Here is a 14,771-nt window from a genome sequence, read left to right on the forward strand (position 1 = left end):
AGTTTGCAGAAGGTCAAGTAATTAGAGATCAAGAGGGAAGAAATCAGTAACTTTCTCCTATCCCTAATTATAGGAGCTCATTGGTAGCCAAAACAACAAACCCTATGAACGTTTCAAACATTGCAGGTAAATTAACAACATACTAACATGAAAGCACTGAGGACAATGCCTAGTATATACACAGTAAGTGCTCAATAAACGTTTAATTGCTGTGTTGCCACCCAAATTAACTTTATAACCTGAAATACACCGAGTTTCAATGTCTCAACTTTCAAAATGATAAACATTGACAAAGAAACATTATGAAACAAAATTAAGCTACAGTCAAAAAAGATGTAAAATAGAGATGATATGTAACTTTACATTTTTCAGTAAACCCACAAGAACAGGTGAGAGTATTAACATAGATAATATCGCTAATTCTTTAAGGTCTTTCTGGTGGCATTACTCATCTAAAGCAGGGCTAGATATAAGATGCTACAGAAACCCTCAAGAAATTTGGCACCTGTGGGGAAAAAAACAAAGTGGAAAACCAAGAAGAGTAGATAAATGAGCCCCAAGCACTCAGTAGATAAGTCACCCCTAGAAAACTGATATAGTATAACAGGAAAGAATTACACAAAGAAGTCTGACACCATAGCATGTATCATCTTGAATTTTTAAAAGTTTATGGGTCACCATATTTATTTGGTGATATGTTTCTCTAATTCTGGACTGTCGAGTCACTGCAACTGGAAGGGGTTTATCACTAGTCTAATTTTTGAAAAGCCAGCCCTCCTCATTGATGAAATTAAAGTGTGGGATTGAAACCTCTAACATCTCTCTTCTCTGCGAAATGTTTTGTCTATATGATTCTATCTCATTTAAAGATGAAGTTGACTTCACTATCAGCTAATAATCACTAATACTCTAATCAGTTTAAATTTCAGATAACAGAGTATAGCAATATTCCCATAATCAATAACATCTGAAGTCACTGAGGTTATTGCTAAACAGTCGAAAACTCCATTTTTTGGCTAAAATTAAGAGAAAGGGATTTTCTTATCTTATCAATGAAAATAGCTTTATTTTTTCTGCATATATAACAATTCATGTTACTTTTTAAAAAGATGGAAACCGAGCAAAGAAATCTGAGATAATCATTACTAACATATTATTATTCTTTTACACATCTCTTTATGGACATGAGAAATGTATAATTAACTCTTTTCAGGTTCAGTACTATCCATATTTTAAGGTGGCCTAGCCAAAGCATCATTCTGGAAGAAGGAAGGAATCAATTTTGAAAGTGTAACAATGCAGTGAAAAAGAGAGGAAACCAACTTGCAAAAAAACCCCCAAAATATTTAACTACTTGGAATTAGGGTTTTTTGGTTTTTGCAACTAGATAACTGCCTCATTGTATTTTCTACTTTTATTAATTCAAAGAAATTAACTCAACTAAGAGTGAGAGTAGATGATGATCTAATTAAATTAACTCTTCATTACTTCTTTCTTTGACAACCAGACCACTTAACATGCACCAAATGCCAAACCTAAACCTCCACTTCAGGGTTACAAAGATGATCACTGAATTGCCTTACCACTGTGATCCAGGACAAAGTCATCTTGGGCATAACGGAATTTCTCAGGTCCACATGCAATAAAAACATCATCGTCACCAAAAAAGTCTTGCAGACAAGTAACCTACAAAAAAAAAAAAAAAAAAAATCATGTCCAAGAAGTAAATCAGAAACATTAAAAGTGCAATAAAAGTCAACAAAATTTATATTTTCAAGCCTCACCTATAACAGTGAGTTGGAATGAAAAACTATTTCCAAGCATGTTACACTTCACCAAGCACTTTCACACACTGTCTCCTGACCTCAGAACAACAAAATGAGGGGCTCATAGCCGGCACCAATATTCCTGTTTCACAGGCGAAGTGAAAGGCATCCACAGGAGGCTCAGTGATGTGCTCCAGGTTTCCCTGAACAGGGGGCAACGCTGGGGCAGATGGAGCTCTGTTCGCAGTCTGCTCGTCTACACTTCCTCTCTCCCCGCAGCCCCACATGCCAGCCGCGTCATCTCGGGTGTGATCTCTGGCACAGTGTGCCTTAGGTCGCCACGAGGATTGATGTACGAAAACCTTTCGGAATGAGTGCCAGGCATGTACGTTCAATGTGTTAATACTCATCTCTGCCACCATCACTGGAATCAGAGGAAGACTTGTCATAAAGCTAATGAGGGCCCTTCCAAGGCCCTGTACTCAAACAGTCTTAACGTCACATTCTTTTTTCCAACCCTCCCCCACACAGTATAAGTTTCAGATTCCATAGAACTCGACCCACCCCAGGGAGCACATTTATCCATTCATCCAAGTGGTGACAAGAAGAACCATCTTCTAGGATTCGGGATGCAGACAGGCTCCATTCTCACCTGTTTTCTAATGGGATGTATACGATTTCTTTTTCCAAAAAGTACTCCTCTCCGAATAATAATATAAAGTTTTTAAAAAGTAATAAAGTTTCTAGTACTTGGAAAAGTTGTGTTATCTCAAGAATTCCTTGTCTTTCTGATCACTACTTAGCTTTTTATTTGAAAAAACGTATTTTTCATTGCAGAGTTAAAAGAAAATGCTCTAGAGAGAAGACAGTGAACAAGACACAGCAAATGGAACAGACAAGGACCCTGCTCCAGTCACTCCAATTCTCATCAAGCAAGATGTGTCTTCTGTACCTCACTGAAATCCACCCAGGCAGCAGCGCTTTAGTCAGTTTGGTAAGAAATTCCCACAGACAAGGCAGCTTCAATGATGGAAACTTACTCTCACAGCTCTGGAGGCTGGAAGGCTGAGATCAGGGTGCCAGCGTGGTGGGGTTCTGGTGAGGACCCTCTTACCGGGTCCCTCACATGGCGGGGTGCAGGGAAGACACAGGAGGGAGCAGCTGTCTCCTGCCTCTTCTCATAAGGGTGCAAATCCTTCCACGGGGCTCTTCCCTAACGACTTCACCCAACCCCACTGATTTCCCAAAGGGCCCCGCCTCCTAACACCATCACATTGAAGCCAAGAAGAATCCCGTGGGGGTCCGGGACACAGAAGACTTTCTGTCTCCCATTTTCCTGTTTGTAGGGAACAGGATGCAGCCTCCAGGACCTCCCCCTGAGTTTCAAAGGGCAGATTCCGACAGTTGCCAATCAAGGTAGGAGCAGCTAAAAACCCACCTGAGGCCAAGTGAAAGCGAGCAGAGAGGCTCATCAGGGCGACTGCCTTGTTCAGTCGCTGTCATGTCTGACGCTTTGCAACCCCATGGATTGCAGCACGCCATGCTTCCCTATCCTTCACTATCTCCCAGAGCTTGCTCAAACTCATGTCCATCGGGTCAGTGATGCCATCCAACCATCTCATCCTCTGTCATCCCCTTCTCCATCTGCCATCAATCTTCCTCAGCATCAGGGTCTTTTCAAATAAGTCAGTTCTTCACATCAGGTGGCCAAAGTATTGGAGCTTTGGCTTCAGCATCAGTCCTTCCAAAAAAATTCAGGGTTGATTTCCTTTAGGACTGACTGGTTTGCTATCCCTGCTGTGCAAGGGACTCTCAAGAGGCTTCTCCAGCACCACAGTTTGAAAGCATCAATTCTTCAGTGCTCAGCCTTCTTCATAATCCAACTCTCACACCCATACATGTCTACTGGAAACATCACAGCTTTGACTACCTGGACCTTTATTAGCAAAGTGATATCTCTACTTCTTAATACACTCACTAAAATAAAGGAAAGAAATAGAAATAGCCAACAATAGAGGAAAACAATAGAATGAGAAAGACCAGAGATCTCTTCAAGAAAATTAGCGATACCAAGAGAATCTTTCATGCAAAGATGGGCTCAATAAAGGACAGAAACAGTATGGATCTAACAGAAGCAGAAGATACTAAAAAGAGGTGGCAAGAATACACAGAAGAACGGTACAAGAAAGGTCTTAATGACCCAGATAACCACGATGGTGTGATCACTCACCTACAGCCAGACACCCTGAAGTGCAAAGTCAAGTGGGCCTTATGAAGCATCACTATGAACAAAGCTAGTGGAGGTGATGGAAGTCCAGCTGAGCTATTTCAAATCCTGAAAAGTGATGCTGCTTGGGAATACTCAAACCAGCACACAGTTGCACTCATCTCACACACTAGCAAAGTAATGCTCAAAATTCTCCAAGCTAGGCTTCAACAGTATGTGAATGAAGAACTTTTAGACGTTCAAGCTGGATTTAGAAAAGGCAGAGGAAGCAGAGATCAAATTGCCAACATCCACTAGATCATAGAAAAAGCAAGAGAAATTCCAGAAAAACATCTGCTTTATTGACTATGCCAAAGCCTTTGACTGTGTGGATCATAACAAACTGTGGAAAATTCTTAAACAGATGGGAATACCAGACCACCTTACCTGTCTCCTGAGAAATCTGTATGCAGGTCAAGAAGCAATAGTTAGAACTGGACATGGAACAACAGACTGGTTCCAAATTGGGAAAGGAGACCAACAAGGCTATATATTGTCACCCTGCTTATTTAACTTATATGCAGAGTACATCATGAGAAATGCTAGGCTGGAGGAAGCATAAGCTGGAATCAAAACTGCCATGAGAAATGTCAACAACCTCAGATATGCAATACCACTCTAATGGCAGAAAACGAAGAGGAACTAAAGACCCTCTCGATGAAAGTAAAAGAGGAGAGTGAAAAAGTTGGCTTAAAACCCAACACTGAGAAAACTAAGGTCATGGCATCTGGTCCCATTACTTTATGGCAAATAGATGGAGGAAAAGTGGAAACAGTGACAAACTTTATTTTCTTGGGCTCCAAAATCACTGCAGATGGTGACTGGAGCCACGAAATTAAAAGACACTTGCTCCTTGGAAGAAAAGCTATGACCAACTAGACAGCATGTTAAAAAGCAGAGACATTACTTTGCCAACAAAGGTCCATCTAATCAAAGCTAAGGTTTTTCCAGTGATCATGTATGGATGTGAGAGTTGGACCATAAAAAAGGTTGAGTGCTGAAGAATTGATGCTTTCAAACTGTGGTGCTGGAGAAGACTCGAGAGCCCTTTGGACAGCAGGGAGATCAAACCAGTCCATCCTAAAGGAAATCAGAACTGGAATATTCATTGGAAGGACTGATGCTGAAGCTGAAGCTCCAATATTTTGGCCACCTGATGTGAAGAACCGACTCCTTAGAAAAGACCCTGATGCTGGGAAAGATTTTAGGTAGGAGGGGAAGGGGGAAACAGAGGATGAGATGGTTGGATGAGTTTGAACAAGCTCTAGGAGTTGGTGATAGACAGGCAAGCATGGCATGCTGCAGTCCATGGGTTTGGAAAGATTTGGACAGGACTGAACGACTGAACTGAACTGAGGACCTGCATATACCTGAGTCAGCCACCCCACCCTCGCTATAAAACTCCCCATCAAATTATTCTGGGTGAGGATTCATAGTTTTTCAGGGCAGGAGCCTGCTGTGGTCCCCTTTGCCTGGCAAGGCGATAAAGCTATTCTTTTCTACTTTACCTAAAACTCTGTCTCTGAGATTCAATTTGGCACTGGTGCACAGAGGCTCAGCTTTTGGCATCAACTTCACCAAGCTTTCAGCATCAACAGTGGGGATTAGGGTTCCGATATATGAATCTTGGGGAGACACCAACATGCCATTCATAATAGAAGAATAACATTCTTCACCTTTTCGGGAAAACCTGCTTCTCTTCCCCTCAGCTGGTGATCACATGCATCCTTTGTCCATGGTAGAATCCTGGGACTCATCCTTTCCTCCCTTCACCATCAACCCCTCAGATCATTTTTCCTTCCTACCCCTTGGTTCAGCTCTCACTGTTTCTTGCCTGGGCACGTGCCGTTGTCAAGCAACAGGTTTTCTAACTGCAGTCTTCACTGCTCCCCTAGCTCCAGTCATCACTGTTCTCACAGATGTGGGAATAAATGGTATATGCAGTCTGTTACTGTATGATGGGTTAGTCACTAAGTCGTGTCCAACTCTTGCAACCCCATAGACGGTAGCCTGCCAGACTCCTCTGTCCATGGGATTCTCCAGGCAAGAATACCAGAGTGCGTTGCCATTTCCTTCTCCAGGGTATCTTCCCAACCCAGGAATCAAACCCAGGTCTCCTGCCTTGCAGATTCTTTACCAACTGAGCTATGGTATAGGGGTGCCCATGAGACAGGAAAGGGGCAGGGCACAACCTTTAAAAGAATGACATAGCCTAAGGACACAACATCGACTGATTAGAATCAAATAGATCCAAGAAGTGCATGAGTCAGCTTCCACTAGACCTTAAGCCTCATTATACACTCATTATAACACGTCAGCAAGGTAAACGGCACACCCACAAGGCGCCATGACAGTTCCAAGGCTGACCATAAAGGGTGGGCGGTGGCCCAATTCCTGGAAAACCCCACCTCTTCCCCTAAAAGAGCTGGAACACTCCTCCTGCTCATTAGCCTACAAAACTACCTACGCCTATAAAAACTGACAACCCCATACCCTGGGGACTGTCTTGCCTTATGAGATGACCCATACTCTGTGGAGTATGCTTCGGTCCTGAATAAACCTTCTCTCACTTTGCTATGGCTTGCTATCGAATTCTTTCCTTTGCGAAGCCAGGAACCCACACTTGGCGACCATCCCAGGGACTCAGATGTGACCTGGGATGTGACGATTCTCTAGCGACCCACTCTCTTTCCTGCAAAACCCACACTGCTTACAGGGCTCACTGTCCTCCTTCCCTGACAAGACGATGATCCTGCACAGGGCACACAAGACGGGCCCTGCCTGGGCCTTCAACCCTTGACTCTGCACACTCGCTCCCTACCCACACCGAGACGACTTCAGGGTCACTACTCGTTTAGTCCAGTGATTCTTTCTTGTCAAACAGCTTTATTGAAGCATAATTCACAAACCATACAATTCACTCATTTCAAGCATTCGATCCAATGATTTTTACTGTACTCAGAGTTCTGCAACCATCAGTCACCATAACGTAAGAACACTGTCATGACTAAAAAGAAACCTCCCGCAGGGCCCATTATCATCGACGCCCCAGGTCTGCATCTCCTCACTCCCAAGAACCTATAATCTGCTTTCGGTCTGTATGGATTTGCCTATTGTGGACACTTTATCTAAATCAAGTCACACAATATGTAGCATTTTGCAAGACTCTTCTGCCACTGAGCACGTTTTCAAGGCTCATCATGCTGTAGCAGGTATTATTACTTCATCCCTTTCTAGAGGTGAGTATTCTTGGTTGCATGGACACACCACATTTTGTTTATCCACTCACCAGTTAGTGGACATGTGGGTAATTTCTACTTCAGTGCTGGCTCTTATCAGTATATGTTGCTTCTCTGCCTTAAGTGACCTTTCTGACCACCTTTTGGTGCCGTGACCTCCAGGGAGGCAGTGATATTGCCCATTCATTGTTCCCTAGGGTCTAGGAGAGTCCTGGCCTCGGTGGATGCTTCACACATGTCTGCTAAATGAACTGTGTGGCCTGTTCCTATTGGCACTGAGTTCTCAGGCACAGAATAACTCCTCTGGGCTGAGTGGTGTCACAGACGCCATCTCCACTGCTACCTCCACCACCATCACTTATGTTTAGGGCTTACAGAGCTTCGGCATCGCTTAACCTCTCAGAATTGTCTCTGTGTATTGTATATGTGTTATCTCATTAACCCCTACAATAACCATCACGTTGATACCATCATCACTCCTCATTTACAAATGAAAAAAAAAAAAAAAGCATTCTACAGTGAGCTACTTGCTCACACACAGGTAATGAACAGAAGCACAGGGATTCGACATAGGTCCTCCAGTCTGTATCTCTGTTTTAAACTTGACTCTATGGTGCAGCCCCTCACCTGGAATCCCAGAGTTCGTGTATATACTTTTATAGTTCTTATCACATTCTACCTTGCTTTACAGTTATTTATGTCTCCTAAAGGAAATTATGGGGTCACAAAGAGTCGGACACAACTGAGTGACTGAACTGAACTGAAAGGAAATCATTGACTATGCCAAAGCCTTTGACTGTGTGGATCACAATAAACTGTGGAAAATTCTGAAAGAGATGGGAATACCAGACCACCTAACCTGCCTCTTGAGAAACCTGTATGCAGGTCAGGAAGCAACAGTTAGAACTGGACATGGAACAACAGACTGGTTCCAAATAGGAAAAGGAGTACATCAAGGCTGTATATTGTCACCCTGCTTCTTTAATTTATATGCAGAGTACATCATGAGAAATGCTGGGCTGGAAGAAGAACAAGCTGGAATCAAGATTGCTGGGAGAAATATCAATAACCTCAGATATGCAGATGACACCACCCTTATGGCAGAAAGTGAAGAGGAACTAAAGAGCCTCTTGATGAAAGTGAAAGAGGAGAGTGAAAACGTTGGCTTAAAGCTCAACATTCAGAAAACAAAGATCATGGCATCCGGTCCCATCACTTCATGGGAAATAGATGGGGAAACAGTGGAAACAGTGTCAGACTTTATTTTGGGGGCTCCAAAATCACTGCAGATGGTGACTGCAGCCATGAAATTAAAAGACGCTTACTCCTTGGAAGAAAAGTTATGACCAACCTAGCATATTCAAAAGCAGAGAAATTACTTTGCCAACAAAGGTCCGTCTAGTCAAGGCTATAGTTTTCCCAGTAGTCATTTATGGATGTGAGAGTTGGACTGTGAAAAAACCTGAGCACCGAAGAATTGATGCTTTTGAACTGTGGTGTTGGAGAAGACTCTTGAGAGTCACTTGGACTACAAGGAGATCCAACCAGTCGATCCTAAAGGAAATCAGTCCTGGGTGTTCATTGGAAGGACTGATGCTGAAACTGAAACTCCAATATTTTGGCCACCTCATGTGAAGAGTTGACTCATTGGAAAAGACTCTGATGCTGGGAGGGATTGGGGGCAGGAGGAGAAGGGGACGACAGAGGATGAGATGGCTGGATGGCATCACTGACTCGATGTACTTGAGTTTGGGTGAACTCCAAGAGTTGGTGATGGACAGGGAGGCCTGGCGTGCTGTGATTCATGGGGTGACAAAGAGTTGGACACTTCTGAATGACTGAACTGAAAGGAAATCAGCCTTGAATATTCACTGGAAGGACTGACGCTGAGGCGCCAATACTTTGGGCACCTGATGCGAAGAGCCGACTCATTAGAAAAGACCCTGAGGCTGGAAAGACTGAAGGCGAAAAAAGAAGGAGGCAGCAGAGTCTGAGATAGTTAGGTAGCATTGCTGACTCCATGGACATGAATTTGAGCAAACTCTGGGATACAGTGCACAGAGGACCCGGCATGCTGCAGTCCTTGGGGTTCCCAAGAGTCAGATGAGACTTAGCGAGGGAACAACGGCAATGTCTCTCACATCTCCCTCTATTTTGTTTTTTACACACATATAATTAATATATTGTTCTTAAATCAAACTGAATTGAGTTTTACTTTCTTGGCCAAATATCTACCAAAGTTTAATCCATTTTTTTTTAAAGAACATTTCACTAGTTTTTGAATAAATTTACAAAATATGACAAGTGAATTTTCTAAAATATACATGTGTGAATATCTGTTTGAAAAGCAAATTAATTTTACAAGGAAACATTTCATCTGATACTAAATTAGTTGGCTTTGAGTAGAATAAATGCTAAATAATTAAGTTGCCTATTATGCGGAATAAAGGTATTTAACAAGTCTAGGGAATAAAATACATAAAAAAGGTAGTTTATTCCCCCTCCCTGAACAGTCCTATTTAATTCTTCCTAATCAACTGTTTAATGATTTCACCTGTCAATATTTGTTTGCACTTCCAAACATGGTTTGCATAAGATGTTTGCACTCTTTTAATTCAGGTTCCAGCTGTTAAATACACATTTGGTTAAACAGTTAAGCAAACCGTATAAATTAGCAATTAGGTTCAGATTTACCTAAAATAAGTGACCACTACTCTCAAAAAATGATAGGTGTCATACAAATGATAAAACCGAGATGAACCGGCATGTATTTTGACTAGTTCTATTTTATTAAGGTATACTCAGGATGCTGACATATCTCATAAAACGTTAAGCCACTCCAGTTTCCATTCATTCAACGAATCTGTATTGAAAACTTCCGCGCCAGGCAGCACACTAGGTGCTACAGAAACATCAGGGGAGGGGGTGCCTCGCCCTCAGGAAGCAGTGTGAGCTGACGTGTGATAAGAATACAGAAGTCCACCTGCACACTTTCTCTAGGTTCCACACATATACACTATCGTGTGTAAGACAGACAGCTAGTGGGAAGCTGTATCGTACAGGGAGCTCAGCTCGGTGCTCTGTGATGACCTAGAGGGGTGGGATGGAAAGGGGAGGGGGGTCCAAGGGGGAGGGGATATACTCTGTACACACAGCTGATTCACCCTGTTGTACAGCAGAAACACATCCCTGGAAAGAAATCACACTCCAATAAGGAATTAATGTATGCAATGTCACAAGCGTTAAGAGCTACAGAGAAAGACAGTAAGGAAGTGGAATGATGAACACAGGGCGCGTGCTGCAATAAGCTGCTTCCTTGCAAAGGGGACATTTGAACGAAACGTTAAGAGAGGTCGGAAAGAAGCTGCATGAACGTCTAGGAACGAGGTGGGGTGGGAGAGAGTTCCAGGAGTGAGCAAAGAACACGCACAAGCCTTGGCATGCTTACAGGGAACACTCACAGAGCACGCGAAGAGGGAGATGCTGCGGGAGACAAGGCGGGCAGGGTGAGGGAGGCCGGCGGGGTGGGGCTGGTCGGGACTGGCTTCCCTCCGAGTGAGATGCGAACCCACTGGAGGCTCCTGAGCAGAGCGCTGCACCGCATGCCTTGAGACAGGATCACACTGTGTTCAGACTAAACCGTCAATGGGCAAGGACAGACAGCAGTGGAGGCTATCACTAGTCAGGCAATGAGAGGGGCCTGTGGCAGGAGTGAGTGGAACGAGAAAGGGTCTCACCACCCCTTGGATACTGGGGCCTGAGAGGAGAGAGGACTATGATGGCTCATGGTCTGGGGCTCGAGCCTCTAAAAGGATAGGCTTGCCAGTAACTCTAACGGAAGAGTACAAAGTAATGGGCAAGGTTAGTGGCAGCGAGGATTTTCACAAATCCAGATTAGGAACATGAACTGGGAAATGCCTGTTAAACAGTGGAGGTTGCTAGGTGGAAAGTTAGACACAAATCTGAATTTCATGGGAGACATCTGGCCTGGAGATACATATTTGGGACTCACCAGCACTTGAATGATATTTAAAATCCTGAGATCAGTTATGGCAGTGCACACGGGGAAGTAGTCTAAAGCCTGAGCTCTGAAACACAGCAACTTTGCAAGGTCAGGATGAAGAAGCAGAACCAGTGAAGAAGACAGAGAGGGAACAGTCAACGAGGGAGGAAGAGAAGCGAGTGTCTGTAAGCCGGTGTCTGCCGGACGCCAAGCAAACTGTTTCAAGGGGGAGGAGCGATCGGGCAGGTCAGCGTTCCTGGTGTGTCACGTTAGATGAAGGCTGAGAAGTGACTGTGGAATTCAGCAACACGGAGATCACTGGGATCCTAAATATCAGAATTAGCTCTGGTGCAGTGGTTGAAGAGCAAGTCTGACTGCAACACCTTGAACGGAGGATGGATGAGACAGTAAAGAATCCGCCTGCCAATGCAGGAGACCTGGGTTTGACCCCTGAGTCAGGAAGATCCCCTGGAGAAGGAAATGGCAACCCACTGAGTATTCTTGCCTGGGAAAACCCATGGGCGGAGGAGCCTGGCAGGCTACAGTTCATGGGGTGGCAAAGAGTCAGACACGACTGAACGACCACTAGCAGAGGACAGGAAAAGAACTGGAGACAAAGAATGCAGACAACTTTTTCAAGGAGTTTTGACTGAAAAAGTGGAGCAGAGGGGGTGGGCAGGTGGAAGAAGGAAGAAATGAGCCCGTGGTTAAGAAAACTCATTTTCCAGGTGAGAGAAATAATGCGTTACTACGCTACTGAACCAATCTAGTGGGACAAAAATGGGGGTGCAAGGAAGGAAACTGCCAGAGCTGCCTCCCTTTGTGAGAGGGGAGAGAATCAGCAGGCAGGCAGAAGGGCTCGGCCTGCATGTGGCCACTGGCAGCCTTCCACAATAAAGGGAAGGACCGGACGGAACCTGCTAGGTGAGGACTTGTAGTGGTGGGGTAGGGGTGAGCATGCTTCCTGCTTTACTGAGAAAACTGAAGCAAAGTCATCAGCTCAAAGTGAGGCAGGGGGCGGGAGGAGGGAGGAGGTACAGCAGATGCGAGGAGGGAAAACAAGGTGTGAAATTACCGTCTGGGACTGTGGGGAGATGCCTAGGGAGGGAAATATGACACGCCTGAAGACAGAATTGGGGATCCACTCGGCATCCCACAGCCTGCATAACAGACATTCTTGGTTCTAAAACCAGAAAGCAGCTATCCAACCTCTACAGTGTTTTAGAAAAACCAAAGTCTTTTTAAGCTGGAATAGCTACCATTTCATGGAGTTGCACCTGATCTCAGTCCCTAGAAGAGAACTGCTAGGAGCACAGATCATACAAAAACCTAGAGCCCACGGAAAACGAGTACATAAGGAATGAATGGGAACGTCTCTCACTCTGTTGCTGGTGTAAAGCACAGATAAAATGCAAGTCTCTGTTCATATTCTTCACAACGCGGACACGGACTGCTACGCACTGCCATTACTGTGTTTAACTGAACTGCAAACTTAAAGCACAGCAGAAACAGACGCCAGCGGGCAGAGACGCGGTTAAAGGGGGACAAGCATGATTAGAAGGGGGACCTAAAGCTAAACGCACAGGAGGAGAATGAGCAGACTTCAGTTCTGTCTGTACTTTCGCTGAATAGGATAATGCACTTATGGCATTATTTAAAGTACAGGCGTCAGCCCAGCCCAGGCTCGATGCGCGCTTTCAAGCAGAGGACCACCCAGCTGAGCATGACTGCCTCCTCCCTCTTCTACAGGCAGAAAAGATACTTAACTTCCGAGGCTCAGTTTCTCTGTCTATATAATGGGCAAGAAACCAGTTTCGTCTTTAAGGACAAAATGTGATAGTATGTGAAAGGAGCTAGTACGTGTTACTTCTTCATGTTCATTAATCCATGGCCTCCAATATTTTTTAAAATTTAACTTAATGGATAATCTTTTCCGTAAGTATAAATAAAACAAAAAAACACACGCTTTCATACAAGTTCAATAAGATAGATATATTCCCAGAAAATATATCGCTGATGCCTTCAAAACTTTCCACTGACACCCTTCACTTGCGAAAAATCAGTGCCCCCCAAACTTAAGATCTCTTAAGCTCCCAGAAATTGCATACAAAAACGTGATTCATGTCATAGAAAATAAACCATATAGAGTAAACATATGTAACATACGCATAAATGTTTATATGCATATATTAAAAAATGCTTCTACCTAGAATAACTACAAACAAGAAAAGAAAGGTTCGACTTAAATGTAGTAAGCACTGGCTTATGCACATAAGCTATACCTATAAATGTCGATGTTTTTAGATAATGTATATAAAGACAGAGCTCCAAGCATATCAATCTAATTGTATGCCAAAATTATATTTGTGAATAGTAGGTCCCCATGTAATACAGTCATTACTTGGCCGTGCTTAAATCTCACAAGCACGTCAGGCCACATATTTAATTGTTCTCTGTAGTACCCCAAAGTCAGTCGATACTTTTCAAAATAAAACATCAGACAAAATGCCCAGGGTAATGTTGTAAGTTAAAACAACTCTCACATTAATTTACTACTGCACATTCATTCTAACGTGAATCATATGCCTACTGGATGCCAGGCATAAACAAAAGACAGGAAGCACACAGTCTAGCGGTGGAGACGAACAAGAGAAGGAGTAAGTATCACTCGAAACATGACAGTAAGCAAAGGTGGTAACAGAAGGGCACCCCGGCTACAAGAGGGATAAAGCAGTGCAGAGAAGCAATAACCTGATGAAAAACCGCATCCTGTAAAATATTCAATACCTTTAGAGTATTTCTTTTGTTTAGACACTTAGAGAATTCTCTTATGGTTTTTTAAACATATGTCTTGTTCTTTAACTCCAGTAGCCTGTTCGTTCCTTTTCTCATATATTTTTAAAACCAGCATTTAACATTCAGTTATGGGCCATGTCATTAAATCTGACTCAGAAGAAAAGCCTATCAATACCTTGAATAATGTCTCAACGTCATTCTTAACAAGGACGAGGAAAAGCATATCCATTTGAAAGACCTCTTACAGTTTGCTTCTAAATTCTTTTTTCTGTGCAAAAAGCTCCTCACGAATAATGGATGCTCTGTAGCTTAGAAAGCAAGCTACACAGATGAAGGTAAAGTAGCATTTCTGCTAAGGTAGAAAATTAAAGCCTTGAGCAGGATCTAATGGGGAAACATCCAACTGAGAAATAATGTATCTGCAGGAGCATATCTGAGTCTTCCAAACGAATGTGGGCCATTTAAAAACAGTAATTTTTCTATACTTCAGTAGACAGATTAATGAGCCCAGGGTGAAGAGGTGGCAGCCATAATTTCAGGGCTAGTACTTAATAAATTGCAACAACCACTTTTTTCCCCCTCTTCTTTCCCTATTTGAACTCTGTTAGAGGATACAGAAAGAGACACAAAGGCATGAGGTCTGATAAAAATACTCTGCATGCATTCGGAGCATAATAAACCATTTCCTCCAAAGAAAACAG

The 14,771-nt window shown here is 43.3% G+C and overlaps 1 protein-coding gene across 1 annotated transcript in view; it reads right to left on the reverse strand.

Moving 5' to 3' along the window:
- DCLK2 (doublecortin like kinase 2) overlaps nucleotides 1–14,771 on the reverse strand; it is a 189,471-nt gene that overhangs the window by 64,532 nt on the left and 110,168 nt on the right. Inside the window, exon 3 of the mRNA XM_052654635.1 lies at nucleotides 1,584–1,686. Within this exon, the coding sequence (XP_052510595.1) occupies nucleotides 1,584–1,686 (103 nt within the window). The remainder of the gene's footprint in view (nucleotides 1–1,583; nucleotides 1,687–14,771) is intronic.

The sequence above is a fragment of the Budorcas taxicolor genome, chromosome 17, assembly GCF_023091745.1.
Source record: "Budorcas taxicolor isolate Tak-1 chromosome 17, Takin1.1, whole genome shotgun sequence".
In the NCBI taxonomy this organism is placed as follows: domain Eukaryota; kingdom Metazoa; phylum Chordata; class Mammalia; order Artiodactyla; family Bovidae; genus Budorcas; species Budorcas taxicolor.